Raw genomic sequence first — 25,401 nt, forward strand, 5'->3', positions numbered from 1 at the left:
GTAAAACCTATGCGTGTGTAGGATTTCCCTCAGCATCTCTCCACCTTCCCCCTCCCTCCCGTATGAATTCCTTGCTCCCCCTCGACCTTCATGGGACTCTCTAAAATGACTTTCAAATGAGAATATTAAACTTTAAAACCCCAATTAAATCACAGCATAAAACATTAATGTCTACTTATGTATATGTATAAATAAAAACCCCGGATGGCAAGGAAGTTCACATGACGAAACCTTGTAAACAAACTGGCCCTCCTTCATGCATCTCCTTGACCTCCAGTTTTGGGACCAGCGGATTCCCAACATGTCTCACCACCCTCTCCTACCTCTCATCATCATGTTGTTGCTTCAAAAGGTTATGAGGGAAGCCAAAATGATTTGCAGACCACATCCCCTGGCATGCAGGGCCACTGGGGCTCTGTCAGTTACTGTTTGGGAACGTGATTTATTGCTTTCACTTACGGTCCGGCATCCGCACCCAGGATTGGCCCCTTCCACCGCTGACACGCGCACCTGAGTATTCACGCAAGTTGCCACACTGAACGAACAAAGCGATGCATGCCCGCACTTAAGCGTAAGCACGGCTTTATGCAGACTGGCCGTGTCCATGCAAAACACTGACTGCACAGTCGTTTAGGACTTGCATACCCAAGTACTAAATAACCATGCAATAACTGGCGGGATCGCGTGGTAGTATCCTGAGGACACTGACTGCACAGTAGCTCATGTCACAGTTCGTGCCATACAACGCTACTGCACAGTGAGCGTCTCGTGTAGATGCGGCCACTGAGGCTCAAGGCTCTAACTCTGCCATGCAGTATGTAGAGGCGATTCCCTGTATGGGCTGGGTACTAAGCAAACCTGCTGAGTCCCCATAAACCACTCTGCAGTTAATGTTGTAAGCAGAGAGCTCATCTGTTGTATTTGTCTCCCAAGCCTCTCTATGAGGCACCTTAGTTCCTGCAGAAATAATATATATATTTTTATTGCACATGATACAGCCCATAGACGATGCCCCTTCTACTATTTGCTAAAGTCCTGGAATGAAAACTCGGAGTCAAAAGCAAGCAGATGGACTTCCTTCCTCTCTCCTTTGAACAGAGTGCGCTTTCTAAATCGCTCGGTCTGGCCCTCACATGCAACGCAGGTGGAGCAAAAAACTTTTCACCAACTGTATCTTCTCTCTGCAGTGGATTATTTCCTTCGTGCTTTACAAACAACATCTCGAGTCACCTTTCTGTGCTTTTTGCTCCCATACTCTTGCTGAGAGTGAAGTTAGAAAGGGCAAAAAAGGGACCCCCCCCCCCAAAGTGTGCTGTTTTATATTTCACATATGACTGCTCTGAAACGGAGAGCATGTTTGGCTTGGGATGCTGTGATAACGCTGTTCCAAATAAAATAACAGGAATACCATGTTTTAATGTTTTCAATTAACTTTGATTCTTCCAAACCATTCTTAACTGTCTAATATGAGGGATACTTTACTCCTGGAATAGAACAAAAAAGAGAAAAAAAAGTAAAAAAAGAAATCAAACTTTCAGCTCCCACTTGGCACAAATATTATTTGGCACAAGACAGGAACTCAGGCAATGCGAAGGAGCCTCCATACAAATGCCACATGTGCCGAAACGACAGTCCTGAGCGTAGCAGACAAGCACTGATCAACTCCACTCTTCATTTCTTGGAACCAGAACAAGAGAGAGAGAGAGAACGAGAGGGAGGGAAGGAGGGAGGGAGGGAAAGAGAGAACGAACAAATGATAAGGCTCCCACACTGGATGGGTTGAGAAATCACGGTATCCTTACAGCTGTCATCCAATGCCCTGCTCTGCACAGCCACAGGGGATGGCACAGAGAGGGGCCTGTAGGGTTTTGACACTAAATGCTGCAATCTGGACAAATTCACAAGTAGGTTCGTTACCGCAAAACACCGGACTGTCCATGAACTTAAAAAGGAAGATTCCATCTGCCTTGCAGTCTGAAGAGTAACAATAAATGATGCTAAGGGAACAAATGGTATAAAGCCACCCAAACAATTTTGACCTCTCCTTCGGACGGGCTGGGGAGGAGGGAGGAAAATCCATGGAAGATGAATGCAATGATTTGAACGAGCAGAACGTTGACAGCAACTCAGGAAAAATACCATCAGTTCACTTTGAATTAAAACAAAACTCATAAACAAATGTGGATGGAGCACAAAAATATGTCTGACCTTATTAAAAAATATCTATCTATCTAGATATTTATATATCTATATCGAGTGCAGCACAACAGAAGCAGTGCACCCAGCACCGTACCTACATTCTTGGAGGCTCCGGGCAAAATTTTAGTATTGGGCCCGCTTCATCAGAGAGAATGATAATAATAATAATTGGGCAAAGGGAAAAAAAAAACCTATTTTCAGGCCCCGTTTCTGAGCAGCCGCCTGGTTCACCCATGCCTGTGTCCGGCCCTGAGTGCAGCCCAGTCTCCCCCACCACCCCACATTCAAAATATATCCAAACCCCTTTCCTTGATATTTGGCCTTACACCAGTACTGCTGATTAACCGCACCTGCACTCACAGAAATATCACAACAGGGCGGTACAACCAACACGAGTTTGACCAAAACCATTTGAGTCAATCACAGGAAAAAATAAAGAATCAGTGCAATATGCCCAGGCACAATCCATCTGAATCAGTTTGAAGGGGAAACCCCCCCCCCCCCCGTCTGATTTGGTGTTAACATAAATATACACAACCCAGAAAAGTTCAGCAAAGCCTCTTCAGTGAAACATGCAGGGTGTTTACCATTGTAACCTTTAAAATATCCAGATATTTGGATCAACTCCAGCAGAGATGTCTCAGACTGGACAAGCCAGGCAAGCAAACCAGGTTACTGAAGCAGATTAGAGCGTATGTTATATGAAAACACCTAAACCAAACAAAAACAACCTCCTCAAAAGCAAACGTTTTTGGTCAAAATTGTTTTTTGCCACTTAAAAATCGAGCCAGCCCTGATGCCTTAGCAGAGAACATGGAGCAGCCGAGAAGCAGAGACTGTGGTTTATTTAGCAAATGCTTTCCTTTCGATGCACGCCAACAAACTTCAGGACCACAAAAAAAAGTAGCGAGACACCCAACTGCAGCACAGGTTAACAACGCTCCTTTCAAGTTTCCTGGACGGCCAGATGTCAACACCACACTACATTGTATTGTATTGTATTTTATTTTTTGGAGGGGGGGGGTGTTAATGAACCCAGGCGAAGCCAACTCGCACCCGCTGGCCGGGAAAAAAAACAACAACAAAAAAACAACCCCCAAAAAACGCAAGGCCAGGAGCTCAGGTTGGAAGTGTCATAAGAGGCGACACCATTCCTGGCCGGTCGCTCCCACTCAATGGAGCTCCGGACTCCCCGTGTCAAATCCCGGGGCTAGCCCTGCTCGGGAGCAGGGGGTCGGACTGGACGTGACCTCCTGACCCTTGTTTCCTAGGATTGCGACGGCTGCGTTCGGGATGCCTGCCCGGGCCGGGACCGTGAAGATCAGGCTCTTTTGATCCCGACGATGATTTATCCTCCTTCCCCTGTGCCAGCCTTTTGATTTCCGTGCCCCCCCGCTCCCAGCCATGGGCATCCTTGCCCTTCCGAGGGGAGGGTGAAGGACCACCGTGGCGCTGGACCACCTCCTCCCAGCCGTCACCATCCAACCCCGCCAACTCCTTCTCCTGCCTTTATTTTTATTTCCATTTTCTTTCCTTTTCCCTCCTCCCCACCCTTTTTTGGCAGCAGAGGAGGAGGAAGGGAGTGGGGGAGATGCCTGGAGATCCCAGGAAGGGGCTCCCAGCCCCCTCCCACCCCTCCCCCCCGGCTTTAGAACGTTGGAACGTTTCGGAACGTTCCGTATCGCTTCCGAACCCGACAGAACGTTCCGGGGCAGCTCGCAGCTTGCACGCGCAGCTTGCACACGCAGCTGGCAGCCAAGTGTGGGGGGGCCTGGATTATTTTTTTTGGGGGGGGGAACAGGACTGGGGGAGCAATGGGAGAGGGAAGCAGGGCTGCAAGCCTGGAGGAGGAAGGGGGGGGGGGCAGGTTGCCTTCCCCTCCCTGCCCCCCCCAGTTTTTTTCGCCCTGTCACAGCCCGGAGCTGCAGGTAGCCGAGAGTTAAGAGATTTAAAGAGAAATTGCTACATTGTAACAAACTCACCGTGATGTTTGAGCAGCAGGCAGCGCGGGGTCTCCGAGACATCCCCGCACGGGCTCCGGGAGGCAGGACCCCAGCAGGCACAGGCTCATAGAGGTTCAGCTCAGTGCCTGATTGCATTGCTCCAGCCCAGGGCTTCCTCCCCTGCAAAAAAAAAAAAAAAAAAAAAAAAAAAAAAAATTAAACGAAGCAACCGAAGGGAGGAGAGGGGGGGGGTTGCAGCTCTGCTTGGCCCAGCAAGGGCACGGATTAATTTTTCAAGCATGCAAAATAAATAAATAATCACTCCCCTCCTTCTCCCCACACCCACTTGGAGGAAAAAAAAAACCACACATATCCACACACTGGGGCTTAGTTGCCCCGCCCCAAATGGTTTGCATATCGCTAGGCTCCGCCTCCCCCTCCTCCTCCCCTGCTTTCAAAATAAGGGAGGGCTGCAGACAGCTCCAGAGGGCTGTCAAGATGGATTTAAAGAGGTAGAGCTGCCCCCCAGCTTGCTCCTTTTCTTTCCTTCTTTCTTTTTTTCCTCCCCCCCACCCTTCTGATGTAATAGGAAAACCATTGAAACAGCAGTGGCTCCTTTCTGAAGGGAAAGCAGTCTGCAAAGCCTTGCTGGGTTGCAACAGGGCTGGGAGCGGGGGGGGGGGGGGGGTGCATTTATTTCAATACAACACATTAAAAAAAAAAACAACACCCCTCAAGGCTGAGAGCAAGGGGGTGCATTTATTGCGATGCAACAAATTGGGGAAAAAAAACACCCCGTGGGATTGGAAGTGGGGTACATTTATTTCAATGCAACGCATTAAAAAAAAACACACCTCTGGGAGGCTGGGAGCAAGGGGGGGTGCATTTATTTCAATGCAACACATTAAAAAAACCCCACCCCTCTGGTCTGTATTTTTGCAGCTGGAAGCAGGGAAGTTGCATTGATTTGACATCTTAATTGAACAGAGTTGGAGGCCAGGAGAAACAACTGCTTAGCCATTACGTTTTGCCCAGATCCCCCTGTATTAAACCAAAGACTGAAGTTTTTCAGTAAAAAAAAAACCCTTGCTGGTCCATATTGTTGCAGCTGGATGCAGGGAAGCTGTATTGATTTGATATCTTTATCAAACAGAGTTGAAGGCCAGGAGGAGCTACTGCTTAGCCATTAAGTTTTGCCCAGATCAGGGGGGATCTGGGCAAAACTGAAATATGGCAGTCTTTGGTTTGGGTTTGGGGGGAGAATTTGACCCAAAGACTGAAGTATTTCAGTAAAAAAAACCCTTGCTGGTCCATATTGTTGCAGCTGGAAGCAAGGAACCTGTATTGATTTGTCATCTTTATTGAACACAGTTGCAGGCCTACTGCTTAGCCATTAAGTTTTGCCCAGATCCCCCTGTATTAAACCTAAAGGCAAGTATTTCAGTAAAAAAAAAACCCTCACTGGTCCATAATGTTGCAGCTGGAAGCAGGGAAGCTATATTGATTTGACATCTTTATCAAACAAGAGTTGAAGGCCAGGAGGAACTGCTGCTCAGCCACTGAGTTTTGCCAGACCCCCCAAAGACTGAAGTATTTCAGTAAAAGGAAAAAAAAAACCCTTGCTGGTCCATACCGTTGCAGCTGGAGGAAGGGAAGCTGCATCAGTTTAACAGTTTTATTGAACAATTTAAGGCCCAGGAGGAACTACTGCTTATCCAGTCCATGAAGTTTCCCCCCTGTATTAAACTCAACGAACACTGAAAGACTTCAGTCAAGACAGTCCCGAGGCCACTGCAATGGTCAGGGCATTTTAGGTGCTGTGCATCATTGGTGACTCTTTGGGAAAAGTGACCTGGTGGCACCAGTCTCCTTGCCAGGTATGGATGGCTGTTGGCTCGCAGGGAGCTCATCCACCCTTTGACAGGTCTTGTTTTTAGTCCTGCTGGGCATCTACCCACCTTCCTCACGCAGGCCAGCCCAGGTGGGGGTGCTGGTTTAGTTGCCGACAACCTGACCATGGAACAGGCTGTACTGGTTTACACAGTACCAGACAGCAGACCGAGAGAGGCCTGGTTAGACTAGAAGTATTTCAGTCCTCAGGAGATGAAGCCATGTGCCACAGGGAAAGAGCAGGAGAGACCATCGGTGCCCAAGCCGCCTGTCATGGCAGGACACGGATGAGGCGAGATGCAGGAAAACTAAATCCCGGGCTGCAGAGGAAGGTAGACCCCCACCAAGATTCCTGAAACAGCTGTGTGGGGTGGTAAAAAATGAACAGCTCACAGATTGAAACACTGTATAGGTTGTTGCCTCATGGACATGCATGCTCCACAGTCCTTTCATTACATGGAGATCATTTTAAAAACACCTTTAAAAATCACCCAATGCGAGAGCTTTGCTTTCTCAAGCCTTAAGCAAAGAATTAAAAAAACAAAACAAAAACCCGTTGTAAACACTGGTGGTGCCCTAGTGTAGACAATCTGCTACCAGCCCTATTTCTAACACTGTGTTGAATAGACTTGCTCTTAGTAGAACTTGGGATAGGGGCTTGATGCCCAGTATAGTCCCTTGCAAGTTTGGGGTCTAGGTCATCTAACCTCACAAGTCTCTCTTATCCCCGTTCTGTTCAAAATCAATGTTTTTTTACTTCAATTACAGCTGATTCAGGCTTTGTTTTGGGGGTTCAGCTTGATAGCTGTTACTGTCTGGTTACTGTTTAATAAGCACTTAAGTCCCAACCCAGCTGTGCATCCAAACAGAATCAGGGCCTTTAAGTATCCGAGCACTGAAGTCAATGGCATGAGACACACGCTTACACTTTAGTATGTATGCAAGTGTTTCTAAGAGCAGGGCTTCGGAGAGCTGCTTATTGTTTGTGCGGGTTTATTAATGTTTGCACAGTGCTTTAAAAGAATACCTAACAACCTTAAAAGAATACCAGTGCTAAGCGGTATTTTAATTTTTTAAAAGGTGCCTGCAGTTTGCAAAGAGTTTGAAAGAGAATCTAACATCAGTCCTTGTGCTACTGACTGCAAAATGTTGCTGCTCCTGTTTATTTATTCAAGTACCGAGAGTGTTCATAGCACTCTCTGAGACACTAGTATTGATGGAGTTGAAAACATCCATCTCCCCATGCCCAGGTCTCTCGACTTAAGGGAAAAGTATGACTTGAAAGAAAGCAACAGCGGTGGAGATATATGAAACTGCTGGCATAACTCAGGTTTTTGATTCAGCTTCTTGTAGCAACAAATGAAAGTGTTGCAAATAAACCAAAGAAATTTAATGATTTTAATGCACTTGGTGCTGTAGTGTCTGGGCACATGACTTGTGTGTAAAAATGCAACGCAGTAGTGCTATTACTAAGAACCAAAACCAAGAAATGCATTAAAATAGAACAATCCACCAGACAGTACAGCCTACTTCTTTGTAAAACCAAAAGAAGTTCACAGTAAGGGCACGTACATTGGAAGGTTTATTTACATCTTTAAATATTAGTCTGTAATAACGTCTACTTCCTCCCCTTTAATTTTTTTTCTGGATTTCTGGTAATTATGAATCATCCTTTCAGAAGAGAAGTTTCACCAGGTCGTTCCTGCCACGCTAAATCTTGGCTCAGCAAAAAAATCTAGAATAAATCCTGGAGAAGAGGCAGGATTGCGACCAGCGGTGGGTACCGCTTACCAACAGTTTCTATATTCATACTCTTGTCTCGTAAATCATCCCTGAACTGATTCTGGAAACAAGGCCGTTTTTAACTTACGCCGCCTAAATTAAGCATGTCTCTAGGTGTTAGTGGGATTGTGGCTTTAGTGGGTTCAGAGGGAGATACTGCTCTAATTGTGGAGGAAGCAGGTTAACTGGGAGGAAAACAGCACCTGCAGTTGTGACTCTGGATTCCCCAAAGACCTTTCGTGGGTCAGATATCAGAAAGATTTCTAGGCACGGAACAGAACACTGCTTTTTGTGGTGATTTTGACCTGCCCCCATAGTCCATTGTTTTAACCAACAGTGTTAGTCATCCTTATACTGTACAGCCAAGCTGACTGAAAACAGGATTTCTAGCACTTCTGCGACTAAATTAATCACGTAGCCGTCGGGTTTCACATACTGGCTGAGGACGGGGCATATCCAGCAAGATCAGGTACAGAAGATAGGGCAATAAAAAGTTTGCGGGGCTGGGCCCAGCTCGAACTGCTGAAAAGCAGCCTGTCCTTTCACAAGATTGTATTTATTTATAATATTGTTTTGGCGGCTGAGCAGGGGAGCAAAAGCAGGCAGCAAAATTTTCTGGCTGGCTTGAATGAGAGGCACGAGAGAGTGCCCAACGTGAGCCAGCAGCTTTGCCCTCCCACTGTACTTTCAGACGCAATTTCGAACCGGCTCCGTGTTCAGGCAGCACAAAGCACAGCTCACGCAAAGGTCCTCGGCATACCAATTATAAACTGGTTCTGCCAGGGAAAGGCGGCCCGCTCTGGATTGGCCAAAAGTGGAGCAGCTCGGAAAGTAAGGGGAAGGGCTAGACGCATCAGCCGGCAGCCTGATTAGACAGGTTAAATGTGATTGACCGGCGTGAATAATTAATCTCTGAGAGGCAGGGCTCTCGGTTTTGTTTATACCCTTCCATTGGCTGGATTTGAATTAGATATACATTCTGTTTAGGCCTGGGTGGGGCTAGGAGTGGGAGTGGGTTATATTTTGGTGCGTTACGCTATAAAAGTACAGGGTGAACCGAGTGCGGTGACAGTTGCACAGGAGGAGGAGAGAGGACGGGCTTTGTAGCACTGAGAAAAGGCCCCGCGAGCAGCCTTGCCAAACCACCGTGGGAGACTAACTGACGGCTTCTGTTGCAAGATGTCTACGCTAATTTGGAAGGCAAACCGATTGGAGCAATACTCATTACTAAAAAAAAAAAGGGTGGAGAAAGGGAAACGAGGGTGAAACATGGTGTTTCCTCTTCTTAGCTACATTACGGTGCAATCTGAATCGCTTGATGGCTTTTGAACGCAATGAAGCACACCCTTAATCACACGTGAACTGGGTTCTTCTTTTTCCATTTTTATTTCAGCTCTTCCACCCGAAGGCGGAAAGCTGAATAAATCCAATGAAGTCTATCTTTTACTAAAAGGTCCTGGCAGGAAGCCACAAGTATTGCTAATTAGACTAACCCAGAGGGGCAGGATTGCTAAAACTGGCTTCTTTTCTTGAAAGGATGCTACCCTTAACCGAGCTCTTCGGGAGCAGGGCATGTTTCCAAATGGGAAGAAGCTGATATTGATTTTTTCTTTTTTTTTTTTGGTAAAGAAAGGTTTTTTTCCAATTGCATCTCATTTCCCTAACTTAACAGGCGCTTCCCCCTTTTCTTTTCCAGAGACCAAAAGAAAGAAAAATATAAATTACGAGTGGCAAGAGGGTTCCCCATTGCAAAAGTCTACTATTTGGACTAGTCGAGTCAATCCTGAGGCTGCTGAGACTGTTGGGGCACCTTAGATAGTGACCTTAGTTATTTCAAATAGTGGACTAGCTGGGCTGCATCCACATGAGCATGGATGTGTGGCACGCGGTTCTGTAGATCCATCTGAGGCGCCACACGCTGCATGTGCAGGTGTTTCCCACGCTGCTACCTTGTAGTGTGTGTGGGGGTGGGAAGGGGTTGACCCTGGAAGATCTTGGGATCAAAAAAAACCCACGCTGAAAAAAGGCAGAGCGGTTCACGTGGTGGCAGCATGTGCCAGAGCATGGCTGGCCACTGGAGCCATGCTCCCTGCTGCAGCTGCAGCTATGGGAGGACCCCAGGTAAGGCTGCAAGAACCAGCAGTTGTTGGCCCCAGCCTCCGCTACCCCACCTGGGGTAACCTGCCGTGTGCAGAGTACATCTGGCATGGACGTTCCTCGGGCACATGGTTTGCTACTTGTCCCCAAAGAACCAAGCGTCCGCACTCATCTAGGCACACCTGTTAAGGTAATGTTTTTTATTCTTGTAAGTGGATGCAGCCCCACTGACCTGAATGCACCATTGCTCCTTGATAGCAGCAGAAAATCTGGCCCATGGAATCCACCCTTCAAAACCAGAGCAGAGAGGCAGGTTAAATAATACTTAGCACTTTGCAGAGAAGAGGATGATAAGAGGCAGCTAGTTCCTGTATAGTGCTTATCAACAGCCAGACCTCAAAGCACTTCACAAATAAGGCAGGGTCCTTATTTGTTTTGCACAGCTTGGCAAACTGACATACCACCAGCAGACCCGTGACAGAGCCATCCCAATCCTGTGCTCCAACGACTAAGTTACCAGGCCTCCTTCTGACTTAAGACCTCAAGCAGCATTACAAAGACTAAATAAAACTTAATTAACCTAATGTTTACAACCCCACTAATATCAATGGAGCCAAAGATCTAGCCCATTAAACATAATTAATTACAGTGTCACACAGAATTTTTCTGGGACCAACTCACTGCTGCTGTGTCTCTTGAGCTAGATGGGTGAAAAATGGTATTGAATCATAGCAGTGGGATTTTACACCCACTTCACGATGTTGTTAATGTCTGCACGAGATGTATTGCAGTGCCGAACCAGCGTCCCTCTGCCTTGGCTTACCCAGCTCTCAAATGGATAAAGTAACTTGGGGCTGCTTTGCAAGATGCAACTCTGATCCGTGTTTGTAAAACAATTTCAGATTTCTGGATTAAAGGATTTATATAAGCATTATATATTCAATTTATTAAAGCAGACTCATTCTTGCTGCTAATAAAATAGCAAAGGATCAGTCAGGAATTCTATGAAGCTTCCAGTTTTCAAGTTTAGATGGCCTGAAACTCACTCTAAAACATTGTGTAAACACGTGAATAAAAATGTCCTAAAAAAACATGAATGTTATTTGTTCCATTTTAAATAAACAAGGTTAATTTTTTTTTTTGGTAATGATGCTGCTGCAGATCTCAGCCATTTCAAACCCTGGTTTTATGGTGCTATTTACATCAGTGAGGGCTTCTCATATGAAGGCTGGCCCTTAATTTTTAAAACAAATTCCCTAGCTGTAAATGGCTTCTGCTTTAATTACTGAACTATGGTAACAGGAGGCAGCTGCTGCAACAGCATAGTTTTAAAAGCACTGTAGACTACTTACGTTCAGTTCTGTGATCTTTTTCCCTCTGTCTTTTCTCTTCTGAGTTATTTTACGGCGATACAGGTGACTCCAGATGACTGCTCTCTCAGCAGGACCAGGGCTGTAACACTGATAATAGAGTTTTTTCATTGGTACAGTTAGAACGTTATTACTACTCAGGGAGCAGTAATGGCCTAGAACATATTCCAGGACAGGGGATATTCTACCAGATTTACCAGGTTGAAAATCGGATCAGTTCTTTAGAATAACGTTATTAAATAACTCAATCATAGGAAAGAGGAGAATGGTCCCCAAAACAGCCTGGAGGTACTTATTACAGACATGCATATAAATAATTACAATACAATTACATTTAGACTACAATACCATAATTACAATGACTTTAAGCTAGATTTGAAGGCTTTGAAGTACAGGCATTTTACAAACACGATTTCATTAAGCCTCACAGCTGCCCTGTGTTGTACATCAGTATAATTCCCCTACTACAAATGGAGAAACTGAGGCAAGGAGCAATTATTTCTATCAGAGAAAAAAAAAGAGTTTAAAATATATATGGGGCCAACTTAATGCCCAACTTGAGTTCATGCTAGAGAGAGATGCTTGACCCAATTTCTAACTTGACAGTGAAAACAAATTTAACTTTTTTTTTTTAATTCAGTTTCTATCCTAAATGGGAAACTTAATGACTGAGATGTATTTAAATTACATAATTGTGTTCAGCAGAGGAAAGGAAATTAATTTAATTAGAGGGATTTTTTTGTATGCTAGGTTTATTAAGGATTTTTTTTTGGTGCAAGCTGTAATAAAATAGGCTAAGTCTTCATGTATGCAGATGAGCAGGCTTTAAACACCAAATCAAACAATAAAAACAGCATATGTAGGTGCATCTTGTATTTCCAGAGCTCCCTGTCTGGCTCCTGCAGTCAGCTGCCATCTGTTTTCTCCCTGAACTATGTTCAGCCCTTGGCTTTGAGTTTGATTACCTGAATGCAGATGGGAAGATGAAGGTACCCTCAGTTCAGGGAGCTGCCAGTCCTATACCCCAGGACTTCTTCAATGTCTCATGCTAACTGATGCAACTATGAAGAGCTACCTGCCTACAGATCAACCTGCTCTTGATATATGAATTTACACTTATGCTAATTAAACTGTGTGTGTAGACTCCATGCCCGTCTTTCAGTCTTGACATGTTAGTCCTTCCTTCTAGTTACTCATTTATCATGAATAGTAGCAAGTGTCACTCTTCACATTTTGTGGGCATAAGGCTATAAGAGTAGAAGCTGGAAATAATTGACTAGTTGAATGCAGGAAGTCCTACTATAAACAGTGCATTGATTTGCTTTTCTGGTCAGGCACTGAACAGTTAACCTTTGCTGGTTTAACAGATCATGAACCACATTCAAAACATGAATGAAATAAAATTAACACAACATCAAGGTGAACAACATAAACTCACATCTCTCTGGATGATATCGGAGTGTTTTAAGATGGAAAGTTCACCACAAAAGAAATGTAATGTTTGAAGAGCTAATCAGATGCACATCAAGTTTTTACCAAATATCTGATGCCAAATACCAACATAAAAATCATTTTTGACTCATGAGGCAACGCACACATAGTTCACCACCCTCCTGATAAAGGCTGTTTCTTCAAATGCAACTTGAAGAAGAGTGCTGAATAGGCAAAAAGAGAGAGAGATTTGGACTGGATTTTTTTTCTCCCAAAGGGAAGCAATGCTGATCTTGCAAACAGACATTAGCGCTCATTCTTCGCATTGACATACCCAGCAGAGGCATGCATTATTATTCTGATCCAGTGACCCACTTTGCAAAGCTGTACACACCTAATGAAGGTAGTGGTGTCTCTCATGTCACCTCCCGAAACAAAGCACCTTCTCATATCACGATGGGCACGGGAATCCTCACTTGCAAACGCCAGCAGCATCGCCACAGTGCGGATTCCTCAATTGGACCAGCCAAGCCACTAAAAACCATGTTTTACAACTGGCACGGCTCGTTCCCACTAAGGAAGCATACGTTGATCATATCTGGGTATTTTTGTGCTGGTCTGTGCACCGCTATCGTCTTGGCAAGGCGTTCGGTTCACAACCAAGTTCAATTTTATCTTCTGCAGGGTGGGGAGGAGTCCCTTCCTGCCCCTCCTTTAGCTCAACTGTTAATCCCTGCCCGTCTCCCCAACCCGTTGCACTTCCCTGGTCCCCATTGTTGTTTTCATTCCTCTCCCTAGAACTCTTCCTCGCTCCCCCTTCTTCACACCTGCTTCCTGCTCCATGACCCCCTCGTGCTGTTGCCCTCTCTCGCTCCAAACACACGCCTCTCCAAGCCTCTTTCCTAAGGTCTTCCCTTGCAGTGCCCACTAAGCCCCCACACACCTCTCCTGTTTGCAGCTCCCCATCACACCTTCCTCGCATGGCTGCCTTCCTACTGCACAGCTCATCTCCTTCCCTCTGTCCCTTATTTCACCCCCCTTTCCCCCTCCCCTGCTCATACCCTTTCTCCCCTATACCTTGTATCCCCAATTCAACTCCCCTCCCACAGCCCACCACTGTCCAGCGACCCCCCTGACATCTCCTGCAGCAGTGCCATGTCCCCCACCCCATCCATCACAGAAGTGACCCCTACGTCCTCCCACCATGTTCCCCACCCCTCCCATAACAGTGCCCCCTTTCTCCCACCCCTCCTACAACGCTGCCCCTGGTGTCCACCCCCCCCCAGTGTAGCATTGCCCCAGGCTCCTCCAACATCTACCACACCTGTGGCCCCCTCAGCCCTCCCACAGCAGAAACGTGCACCCCAGTGATCCCCCTCTATGCCCCCACACCCCCCAGCATTGCTCCTCCCCCCCCCCACTTTCGCGCCCTCGTCTTCCCCGCCCACAACATGGCGCCGCCCCGTCGCCTCCCCCTTCCCTTTTCCCGCCTAGGCGTCACGTGACCCAGGAGGCTCCTCCCCTTCTGGCCCGGAGGCTGCGCGCGCGCTGGTGCGCATGCGCGGCGTTCCTGCGGGCGGGGCTGGACCGCGTGCGCGGGCGGCGGCGCGAGGCGACGGGTAGGGCCGCAGCATCCGCCGCCATCCGGGCCCGGGGTGGGGGCGACCCCCGCGGCTGGCAGCGCCCCGAGGGCGGGGGGGGCCGGGGCAGGTGTTACCCACCCAGCAGGGTCTTGGGCAAATATCTGCTCCAGCAGGGGCAGGAGCAACCCTCCAGCAGGGCCTGGGGCAGGGCCAGGAGCAACCTCTAGCTGGGGCAGGTGCAATTATCTACCCCATTGGGGCAATAGCAGCTCTCCAGCAGGGGCAAATACCAACCCCAGCTGGGGCAGGAGTAATTATCTACCACACTGGGGCAAAGCAACCCTCCTGCAGGGGCAAATACCCTGGCAGGAGCAATTATCTACCCCATTCGGGTGATAGCACCCCCCCAGCAGGGGTAAGAGCAGTCCCCTGTTAGGGGCAGGGGCAAATAATGTACCCCAGCAGTGGTAGGGGCCATGATCTACCCCAGCAGGGCAAGAGCAACATCCCAGCAGCGGTTGGGGCAAATATCTATCCCACTGGGGTAAGAGCAGCTGCCCAGCAGGGGCAAATATCTACCCCAGCAAGAGCAAGGGCTGAAGCAAATATCTACCCCTCTAGGGGTAAGAGTAACCCTTCGGCAGGGGCAACTATCTACCCCAGAAGGGGCAGGAGCAAACCCTCATTAGGGGCTGGGCAAATATCTACCTTAACAAGGGCAAGAGCAACCCACTGACAAGGGCAAATATCTCCCCCAGTAGGGGCAGGAGCAACCCTCTAGCAGGGGTGGGGCAAATTCCCGTTCCAGCAAGGGCAGGAGCAGGGACAACCCTGCACCTGGTCAGGGAACGGCCCCTCTTCCCCCATCGGGGCAGGAGTAAATATGCAGGAGGGGGAAGAAGGGGGTAAATAAGGGCAGCAGCCTCTTGCCCTCGGTCGGGATACAACCAGAGCCACTGGCCCCGCCTGGGGCAAGAGCAGTGCCCCCCACTCCCTTGCACTGGGGTCCAGGTCTACTCAACGGGGGGGGGGGATGTGAGCTCCTCTGAAGAGTGCCGCGCAGTACGAGCGGAGGGATGCAGAGACTTCCGAGCATCAAACAGGAGAAGCGTCTGCTCCGTTGCAGTCTTCCCCATGCTTTGCGAGAGAATTGCTCTTATTTTTCTGCGCTCGAGAAACGAGCGGAAGCTCGGAGTTGTTGTTTTCCCAGGTTTGCTTTGGGTCTAAAGAGGTCGAGAGCCGCCGGATTCGCCTCTTCCTCCTCCGTGGCCTAGCACGGAGACTTTCGTTCCTTCATCTCGCTTTAGAGCTTCCACGTCAGCTTGCCCTTATGCCGTGTCGGCTACCTCTCGCATCTCTCCGTGCTAAAACAGCCGGTGCAGCGCAGACCTGTGCACCTAGAATTTGAGCGCATCCGACCACGATAATAAATTAGTCCCCGGTTCCCTGTAAGATGTTGGCGTCTCAAGCCATCGTAGTGTGGCGCGCTGAGTTTCAAGGCTGTTCCATTTCCTCACCGCTCCATGTTATTTTTTTTTATAAAGGCTGGATTAAAGGAAATGCTGTGTATAATTGATATTCTCTTCTTTTTAGCTCGGCACTACAAAGCACAGCCCTTGAGAGTCCTAAATATGCGACCTGCGGGTTGAAGAGGTCTGAAACATGTCCCACAGCCACCTAAGGTGTCGTAATTATGGGAAGACAGCATTGGCCAGCATCAGGTTTAGATTTGGGGGGAATGCTGGCAGTGGACTTTTCATCTTGCAGAGCAGATTCAAATGTTAACCGAGCGTTAGAACCGAGCCTGTTTGTTAATTTGAATAATAAATATGATCGAGCTTGAGTCTAAATGAGTCCAGCCTATGTAAACAGTTGCATGATTGGTCCCTTCATTTAAAAATGAGGTGCAGTTCTTTGGCTCCTGGCGTACTGAGGCCCCAATCCTGTGAAAACATCTGTCTGTGATTAGCGTTATGCATAATGAATAGTTTTATTGCAGCTGATGGGAATAATGAATATAATGCTAAGCATGTGTTTAAGTTTGGGGAGGGGGGGGTGATTAGAACTGCATTGAGAGGTACTTTCCAACAAGTTATTTCTCCCTCGTGTTTGGGAACGTGGGTATCCCTGACTTGTCTGTATGAATAATTATCTTGATGGCTTTGCCCTGTTCCTGCTGTTTTTTTTTAGGCAAAAATTGCAATTGATTTAAAAGAGATTTGCCAGACTCATGGAATAGTTGGACACTTTTTAAATAGTTTTGTGGCTTCATTACCTGAAAGAACTTAAAATCACTTTTCCAGGTTTTTTTCCCCCCTCCATTTAAAAACTTCTGGGTGGAGGAAGAAGAATGTAATTCTAAGAAAAATGCATTGTGTAGATTGTTTTTATTCACATTTCAATGGAAAATATAAAAAAACCGGGAAAGAAATTTTAAATATTTTTCAAGCTATGGGAGTGGGGAACAAAGGAAGGATATCTGACGTATCTAACTCAGTACCTGTATCTAAAAAGACTAACGTATAACAAAGTAATCCCAGGTGTCACTGTTTTTCCACCTCGTGTAAAATTTTAACTTGTTTGCCGAAAACTTGTGTTGAGCGCAGGTGCTACGAGGGAAGAGATAGAGCAGTAAATAATCTTGTGTTGGTAGTTGTGGGAATCTCACCTCTGAGATGGGTACCTTCTGTTCTGCATAGATGCACAATGCAGAGTGCATTAAATTAAACCTCAGTGCAGACCCTGTCCCTCATCGGATATTTTTTTTCCAAGTATGTTACGCTATACTTACAGAGCTGTCATTGGGAACAGTGGCATTAGATGTCTTCGGGCCCTGTTGAAATAAGGGAGAATCAGAACTTTTTGGAGGGCTAGACGGTTCTAAGAAACTTTAGATAACTTCAAACGTATTTGGGTCACAGACTTTCCCATACACACGGTGCTATTTAATTTTTAATCATGCACACAAGGTGCCTTTTTGCTTGGCCTCACTGCTAGGATTAATAGCTGCAATCTGAACACACGTTTGTATCTAAAATGCAAACCAGAAGTATTTATTCTGAGTCCTTTCCGATAAGGGCTGGTTTACATGTGTGTTAATTTATTGTTACTGATACCACTTTGATTATTTTAAATGTTATCAGTTCATCTCTGCTGTTTAACTTTTCCCTGTTACCTTTTGTTTAGGAGGCTTGCTACACTCCGATGCAGTCTTTAAGCCGTGTCCACTAGAAACCAGAGCCAATTTTCCAAATAAACCTCGGAAGGTGGGTGGACATGGATCCGTATCACATGCAGCTTCCTGGATTTTCAGAGAGTCAAAGACTGAACTGCAGTGACCCTCTCAACCATGATTTGTGTTCAGACATGAGAGACATGATGTATGCTGGCCTGAACAGCTTAGATATGGATCCTAGTCCTTCAGCCACAGATATAGCTATGGACACTTTAGAGGACAATTTAGATGCACTCTCTTTGTATTCAGTGAAGGACTGTGATTCAGCTAAACTCCTTAATGAGTCTGACTCTGACTCTCAGCCTTCTTTGCATGGTAAGTACGTCGGAGTTTCTTTGGGTTATAGTTTTGCAGGGTTATGGCAGGGGGTCTTTTTTTACAGTTCAGCATACCCAGAAGTTTATTTTCAAAGCTAGAGTGCATTAAGCGATAATCTCTGGGGCAGGACGTGGGGTACATTTTTCGAAAGTGATTTAGGACCTCAAAAGACCTTTTTTCAAATGATTTTTCTGAAAATGAATCCTAGGCTCCTACATCACATAGGCACTTGTAAAAATGTTGCCTGCTGTCTTTACTTGACCTGTGAATTGCCATGAATTTTTATAGTGCTATATAGACAATAATTAATAATTGTTAAAATACTACAGAGTGATAGTCATGCTTCCCCTTCTGTTCCGCTTCCTTAAAACTGCGCCCTGGATAGGAATATGTTCTGTTCGGAGTCCTTACAACCTGCTCTCCAGCTGCAAATGGAAAATATAAAGACATTAAAATGACAGATCTGCTGAATCTGTTGCTAACATCTACATTATTAGCTTTCCCTGAAGCATAGAAGAGACATTCTGCTTATTTGTTCTTGCATTTCAAGCTCTCTGTGAAATAGGTTTGGCAGAATTGGCTTTCTCCAGTTCCGCAGTTAAAAGTTAAAAAAGGAGACTGCCCATAGTGAAATGTTATTCTTTAAAGATCAGGGTAGCATCATTGCAGATGTGGATGTGCGATCATACAGATGATTTTGAAAACAGAAGAGACTGACACAACTGGTAGTGCTAAAATATATACGTTTTGTTACATATTTCCTGAGAACTTTTGGTGCTGATGTTTCTACTGATTAGGCAACATGATAGTGAAAATTGTAATGCATCTAGCTTTGTCTTTTCTTGTTCTGTTTCATAGCTAGTGAATCTGAGAGTATCTTGATAAACCTTTATTTAAATTGCTCAGTAGATTTTTAACTAGTTGGCTATCTGATGGACTCGGTTTAAATTCTGATTAGGTCTCAAGTGTAGTATTCTTCAGCAGTATCTTATTCAGAATCATAGAAAATGACCTCAGGAGTCATCTAGTCCACAACCCCCTGCTCCAAGCAGGACCAGCCCCGACTACATCATCCCAGCCAGGGCTTTGACTACCTGGGTCTTCAAAACCTCCAAGGATGGAGAGTCCACCACCTCTCTGGGTAGCCTGCTCCAGTGCTGTAGTGCCCTCCTAGGGGAACAGTTCGTCCTAATATCCAACCTCAACTTCCCTTGCTGCAGCCTGAGCCCATTACTCCTTGTCCTGTCATCTGCCCCCACTGAGAACAGCCCAGCTCCATCCTCTTTGCAGCCCCCCTGCAGGGAAGTGAAGGCTGCTATTCAATCCCCCTTGGTCTTCTCTTCTGCAGACTAAATAAGCCCAGTGCCCCCAGCTTCTCTTCAAGTCTTGTGCCCTAGCCCCTAGACCATTTTTTTTAAACTTATTTACCCCTGCTTATCCAAAAGAGGGAAAGTATTTTGGCAGAATTTGTCACATTGTTTAGAACTGAAACCGCCAAGCATTGTTGTGAGCGATGACTAAGATGCAAAGGTTGTAGCAGGTCAGGACAGAGCTGTGTGTGGAAAACTCAGGACTGGAACAGCAGTGGGAATTGTTGGTCCAAAGGATTTTGGTAGGGCTGTGCTGGGGATTTTCATAGACACTAGGGCGGGAGGGGACCTCGCAAGATCATCGGGTCCAGCCCCCTAATATGACTCTAATGACCATGTACAACAAGAGCTTGGGTATGTAATGCTCATACTGAGAATCTCAGTCTGTAACCAAGGCTCCCAACTAAAAGGTAAGCGAGAATTTAAAAGAAAAGTATTTCAACTTGGCTAAGTTAAATTAATACATTCATGGTGTGAGGTTCATTTATATTGTACCATGTGTGACCTAATGAGTGTAACTTTCTCCCTTTGTTTAGAGCTGGGGCTTCTTGCCCCTCCAGCACCTAAAGAAGCTGAACAAAGAGGCAGATCCAATACTGGTAGTGCCAGGAAAGGAAAGCATCAGCACAGCTCTCCTCAAAGCCCATTTCTGGATTGCAGTTTCTGTGGGAAGGTGTTCAGCAGTGCTAGTTCCCTTAGCAAACACTGTCTGACTCACAGCCAGGAGAGGAAACACGTCTGTAAAGTCTGCAGCAAGGCTTTTAAGCGTCCGGATCACCTGTATGTAGGCATTTACCAACAAAAAAAATATATAATCCCATTCAGTTGCTTTTTAAAGAAATGTAGAATGTATCTACTTCTGTAGGACCTCATTTTCTTATTTCAGTGCAGCTTAGTGGCTGACACAAGTACAGGGCTTGGTATGCTGCTGTTGGCGTTGTGCAGGCCAGCAAACTGTCAAATTATACTTCAAAACTATATCAAGAGCAGATGCAAGTTAGTTCTGGTGTTCCCAGAGTACAGTGGTGCAGGAGGGGCCTCATACCAACGTAAAACGAGAAGGAGCGACAATCTCACGCAGCAGAGTAGCAATCACAAGCGTGTATTTTTTCTTTCTGATCAGTGGTCCAGGGAGAAGCTTGGGCTTCTGAAAGTACTTGTACTGGACAGTGAATTCCCATGTGTCGTTTTAGCAGCCAATATCTTAGGAACCACTGCGATTGAAAACTACCTCTCCATGCATTTGATACCCTGAATCTCAGACCTTTCAACTGCTGGACAGTATTTCTTCTTATTTTCAGTGGTTCTTAAGGTATTGTCCCTTTAACAGTGTATTCTGGTTTCTAAGTCTAGTGGCAGTGGTCCGGGACTGAACATAGCAAGCCTGATTCATCAGAGCAATGCAATTGCCAATCCCAGCGGAGTGGCTGGAGGTTTCAAATCCATATGACAATACAGTATTAGTATGCATCTTTTTAAAGCATTTCCTTCCCTCAAAAATGGCATTGTGGAGTACCGTGTGCATATCTTCGTAGCGATTCCAATACCAAATCTGTTTAACTTGCAAGATGTTTTTCCTCTGCAAAGCCTGTGTGCTTGACCGGGCTGACAGTCAGGGTTCTTTCCATTTCACACAGTAAGAGGATCCCTGCCAGCCCTGTTAAGTAATCAGTTCTGCCTCTCTTTTCAGTTAATGCCTTTAGTGTTACCCTTTTCTTTGGGTAGGTTTTCACAGGCATAATATGAAAACAGCAGGGTAGAGCAAGACACACGTGACAACTTTCAGTCTGCAGTGTGTGAAGCATGCAGTTTGGCTCACAGGGCCCTGGGTGAGTTTGTGAGGCTGGCTGGTGAAAAACACCTTTTTAGGGAATTTTGGAAAGGGGGAGAGGTAAGTTTAGAATGGGATTCAGAAACCGATAGACTGCCCAGCTTAGTGATGGAGAGTGGGAATCTTAGTCCTGCTTTCTAGAGTGGAAAAGCAGCCTACCTCTGTGGACCTGTTCCAAATAGAGGTCAGTTGTACCTTGATTTAATCCCTGTGCATCTTTTGATTTGCACAGAGCTGAACTTGACATTCAGTGCTGAGTTTGGTAGGAAGGATTTAAAGAATGCAAGAGCTGCTATAGTTTAGATCAGAAGTGACGGCATTTGTGTTAGTAGTTTTAATATGAAGCTCCTGTCTTTTTGTTTCTTTGTCCCAGGAGTGCACACATGCTAACACATCAGAAAACCAAACCGTTTATTTGCATAGAACAGGGTTGCAACAAGAGCTACTGTGACCACCGCTCGCTGCGCCGGCATTACGAAATGTCTCAGCACGGCCTGCGTATTTTGAAGGAGATGCCCAGCGACGAAGGTACCTGCGAGGCCTCACCACCTTCTCGCGATGCCCGTGTCCAAGCAGAGCGAGGCGGTGTGGGAACCACGGAGAAGCTGGCCGGGCGCTTGGAATCCAGACCTAATTCTGTCGTGCCCAACAGAGACCTCTTTAAGCACATTGTGAGCAGCGTCGTAAATCAGAAACTTCCATCAACTGCAGTATCCTTTGCGGGGCATTCAGACACTGACTTGAAGGAGTCCCTGCAGCCTTGCTCCTCTTCCTCTGGTCAGGTTTTATGCCTCCCAGCTAGCACTGCAGCCCATATTGAAACTACAGGTGACGTGTTGAAGGAGCCTCATCCTTGTCAAAAGAGTACTGCCTCTTCCAGCGTGTATGCCATAATCAATCCCAGCAATTTATCTGTGATCGCCCCAGGGGAGAGCCTAGTAACAAACCTGACCAATAGGCCCCTGCTTTCAGAACCACAGTTCCCTCTTGAGACGACGGGGGAGGAGTATTGGCCAAATAGTGCTTTACCTTGTTTCCCGTTATTTCGAAGTCAGAAGATCTCGGCAAACTCCCTTCAGTGCAGCGGGAACTTCCAGTGGATTAGAAACATGCCAGTGTGTGCTATTTCGGGTCAGGACATTTCAGATGGGTTTGCTGGGCCTTCTCATGCATTTGACTCATTTGCACAGGCATACGAGTGTCCAGACACTTTATCATTCACCCCCATGACTTTTAATTCACCAGGGGAAATGTCAAGTAAAACGACGCTCAGCAGTTTTGAGGAAACCTTTAGGCGAACCAAGAGGCATGGATGCGATATTGATTACTATCGGTGGCAGAACCACGGGGAGTTGAACCTTCAGGACACTCAGAAGCAGAGTGTGCTACAGGATACGACCAGCCCGCTCTTCAGGCAGTTTTTTGTGAAATCCCAGGAAACCGCAGGGAACCAGGAAGAGAAACAAGTGCAGCAGCACCTGCTGCAGATCATCACCAAATCTCAGCACATTTTATCCCCCACCCAGGTAGTGGCTCCGTCACAGCTAGTGGCTTCTGAGATGAAGCAGGCTGTAGCAAAACCAGTCCAAAACACATTTCAGCAGCAACAGCCTGACGTGACTTGCTGTCTTCCAGAGCTCGCAGAATGTGAAGGGTCTCACGTGTACGTGCAAAAGATCTTGACCCATCAGTTTCAGAAGGATGTGTCATCCGGTGGTGAGAAACAGGTCCAAATGGGAAGGCAGCAAACAGCTTCTGTGTTGCAGTGTCTTCAGTCGAGATCCTTGAAAGGGTGCCTGGAATTCAAGGATGTTTCCAGTCCTGGCCAGCCACAACTTGCAGCCTGTGAAAATGCTGTGGGCAGCCATTATGGGAAGCCAAGCCTTTTGGAAAGCATCCCTTCTACATCTAACAAAGGGAAGGGTAAAAGATATGCCAAAGAAACGGGTGATAAACTACATGCTAGGGGCGGTAGATCCCGACGCCTGCCTGGTGTCCAAAAGGATAAGCTGAAGTTTGACCCGTCTTGCGCCGTTTCTCCAAGTCAGGTGGCCATGGACTCCTTTTCGTTGCCTTGCACTTCCTCCAGTCATGTCACGGGCGAGAAACGCAAGCTAACTATTTTCAATAGGATCCAGGTATGTTCAGATCTTCTGTTACGTTTTCAAGAGTAAAGTTCCCTTTACATTTCTAAATGCCCAAGTAGAAGATGAGTAACATCTTGATGCTGGAGCAGGGAGTCAGAAGTCAGACATCCTGACTTTTTGCCTCTGCCTCTGATTCATGTTGCTTGTCTTCTCTGGGCCAAGTTTACAAAGGTTATGGGGGGGACATAAGAAAGCAAATCGGTGCCTAGTGGAAATACTCGCAGCTTTTAAACCATAGTTATGCTAGTATGCAGTACTATAACCCTTTGCATATAGTTGAAGTTGAAATGTTGTTCCATGCCACGAGAGGACGCTAATGAACCAATCCAAAGTTCAGTTTTAATGTAGTTGTAGAATAAAACTTATTTAAAGATAAGAATAATCCTGGCCAGAGCGGACACTGATAGGATTCCACAGGCTAAATAAATGGTTTCCCCGCTAATGCTGATGTTGTTGACTTTGTTAGGATCGTATTACTCCATTTTTTTAAATGCGTGGAAGATATGCTCGTAACTCATTCTTTTCTCCATCCGCTGAATTATGCATTAGCCTTAGCCACTAATCAGTGAAGTTCTCTTGTGACGGGTTGAAAAATTTCTTTGCTTTTCATCAATTGTGAGCTGTAAAGTTGAGTCTGAAATCCTTCATGCCTGGTAGTCTGACAGGTTCCTGATTTCTTATGCTTTATGTCAACATTGCTGGATGAAACCGAAGTTTGCGAGGATGTGGTGCAGCGAGTGAAATGTTCTTTTCAACGTGCCATTGATCACGCTTTTTTTCTTTTATTCTGAACGCAGATGTCTGGCCGTAAGGCTGCACCTTTCCTTTGAGATTTCAAAATACTGTGCAAAGGGGCGCACAGGGGTTAACGTTATCTCAATTTTGCACTTAGGAGAACTGAAAGCACAGCAGTGTTGTGGGGATGTACTAAGTGAGAGTAAAAGTCTGACATAGGACATGGGGCTCTAGCTATTCGTTGTCTCCCTCCATGCTCTTTTAAGAGCTTTTTATTAGTGTTGACAGCTTTAGACTCACCAATAATAACACTTAGCACTTACATGGCACTTTATGCATTCAAAGTGCTTTAAAAACATTAACTAATTAATCCAGTGCCAAAGGTTTAAAAAATGATTTAACAAGATGAAGTTGCAGGTTATTCAGTAATGTGATACGTTGCCTTTCACCTAGTCTTTCGGTTCAGCTTAGGCCTGGGTCAGGACTAATCCAAAATTGTGAATTGTTAAAGCTCAGAGGGCTGCGTGAAACGAGGCGGTTGGGGAATGGCCTGATGCCCGTATGCAGTTGGCAGTAATTGGTACCTAACTGCTAGTGTCAGCGGGGAGATCAGACGTGCAGAATGAATTCCTCGCTCTCAGAGACAATCCTGTTGAGGCATTGCTCATGCCGTACCCGTTCTGTGATAAATAATTTTCAGCCTCGAAGGTTTTCTATATAGTCAGCTAAACTGCTTGGTTGTTATTAGTTGCACTTCCCGTCTCGTGCATAAGCCCGATAACATCTCGCCCGTATGAACTGCTTTGGCAGACAGCTTCTAGCCATGCTCTCCTCCGCCTCTTCAAGAGCTACTGCTCTCGGCCAGCCGTTCCCCGGTGTACCTGCGCTACGGTGTGCCCTTACTGGAATAATCAGTATTTTCCCTTCTCCACGCTGAGTGGGACTGGACTGCTTCTGTGGCTCTGTTCCCAGCCTTCCTTCGGGGAACGGAGCTCACCTGCACTATGAAAGGACAGGCAGAAAGTGGATAGGCCTGCGGACTGCCGGTATTCACACTCCTGAATGCGTCTAGGACAATGGCTTTCAACCTGTGGTCCACAGACCCCTGGGGGCGCACAGACTATGTCTAAGGAGTCCATGAAAGATGACTACAATCAATCAAAAGTATGGAATACTCACACTTACAATTCAAAGGGGTCTGCACCTCCATTCAAAATTTCCAAAGGGGTCTGCAGCTCCATTTGAAGTTTATTCTGCAAATGAAAAAAGGTTGAAAACCACTGTTCTAGGAAACCACAGGGAACTCTCTGGGGTACCTAGGCTCTTTATGGGACTGTGGCAGCCCTGATCAAACTATGGCCCACAAAACAACACCCTACCCTCTCTACAGGGGTGGATGTCGTATACTTAGACTTCAGGAAGGCCTTCGATACGGTATCCCACCCCATACTGGTGAACAAGTTAAGAGGC

The 25,401-nt window shown here is 46.3% G+C and overlaps 2 protein-coding genes across 7 annotated transcripts in view; one reads left to right on the forward strand and one right to left on the reverse strand.

Moving 5' to 3' along the window:
• The window catches only part of BICRA (BRD4 interacting chromatin remodeling complex associated protein), a 113,875-nt gene extending 100,154 nt beyond the window's left edge, over positions 1-13,721 (reverse strand). For all 4 annotated transcript variants that reach the window (XM_019482999.2, XM_059719380.1, XM_059719379.1 and 1 more), the window contains exons 1-4: positions 13,107-13,721; positions 11,264-11,371; positions 10,144-10,199; positions 4,182-4,322 (exon numbers count right to left, since the gene is read on the reverse strand). The gene's annotated coding sequence lies outside the window, so the exon portion shown is untranslated. The remainder of the gene's footprint in view (positions 1-4,181; positions 4,323-10,143; positions 10,200-11,263; positions 11,372-13,106) is intronic.
• A 517-nt stretch (positions 13,722-14,238) lies between these two features.
• ZNF541 (zinc finger protein 541) overlaps positions 14,239-25,401 on the forward strand; it is a 32,174-nt gene continuing 21,011 nt past the window's right edge. For 2 of the 3 annotated variants that reach the window (XM_006264947.4, XM_014607134.3), the window contains exons 1-5: positions 14,239-14,331; positions 15,889-15,977; positions 17,482-17,845; positions 19,755-19,998; positions 21,423-23,187. In XM_006264947.4, the coding sequence (XP_006265009.1) occupies positions 17,572-17,845; positions 19,755-19,998; positions 21,423-23,187 (2,283 nt within the window). In that variant the 5' untranslated portion in view covers positions 14,239-14,331; positions 15,889-15,977; positions 17,482-17,571. Of the gene's footprint in view, positions 14,332-15,888; positions 15,978-17,481; positions 17,846-19,754; positions 19,999-21,422; positions 23,188-25,401 lie in introns of those variants that run through there. The other variant, XM_014607135.3, reaches the window with a different exon arrangement.

The sequence above is a fragment of the Alligator mississippiensis genome, chromosome 15, assembly GCF_030867095.1.
Source record: "Alligator mississippiensis isolate rAllMis1 chromosome 15, rAllMis1, whole genome shotgun sequence".
In the NCBI taxonomy this organism is placed as follows: domain Eukaryota; kingdom Metazoa; phylum Chordata; order Crocodylia; family Alligatoridae; genus Alligator; species Alligator mississippiensis.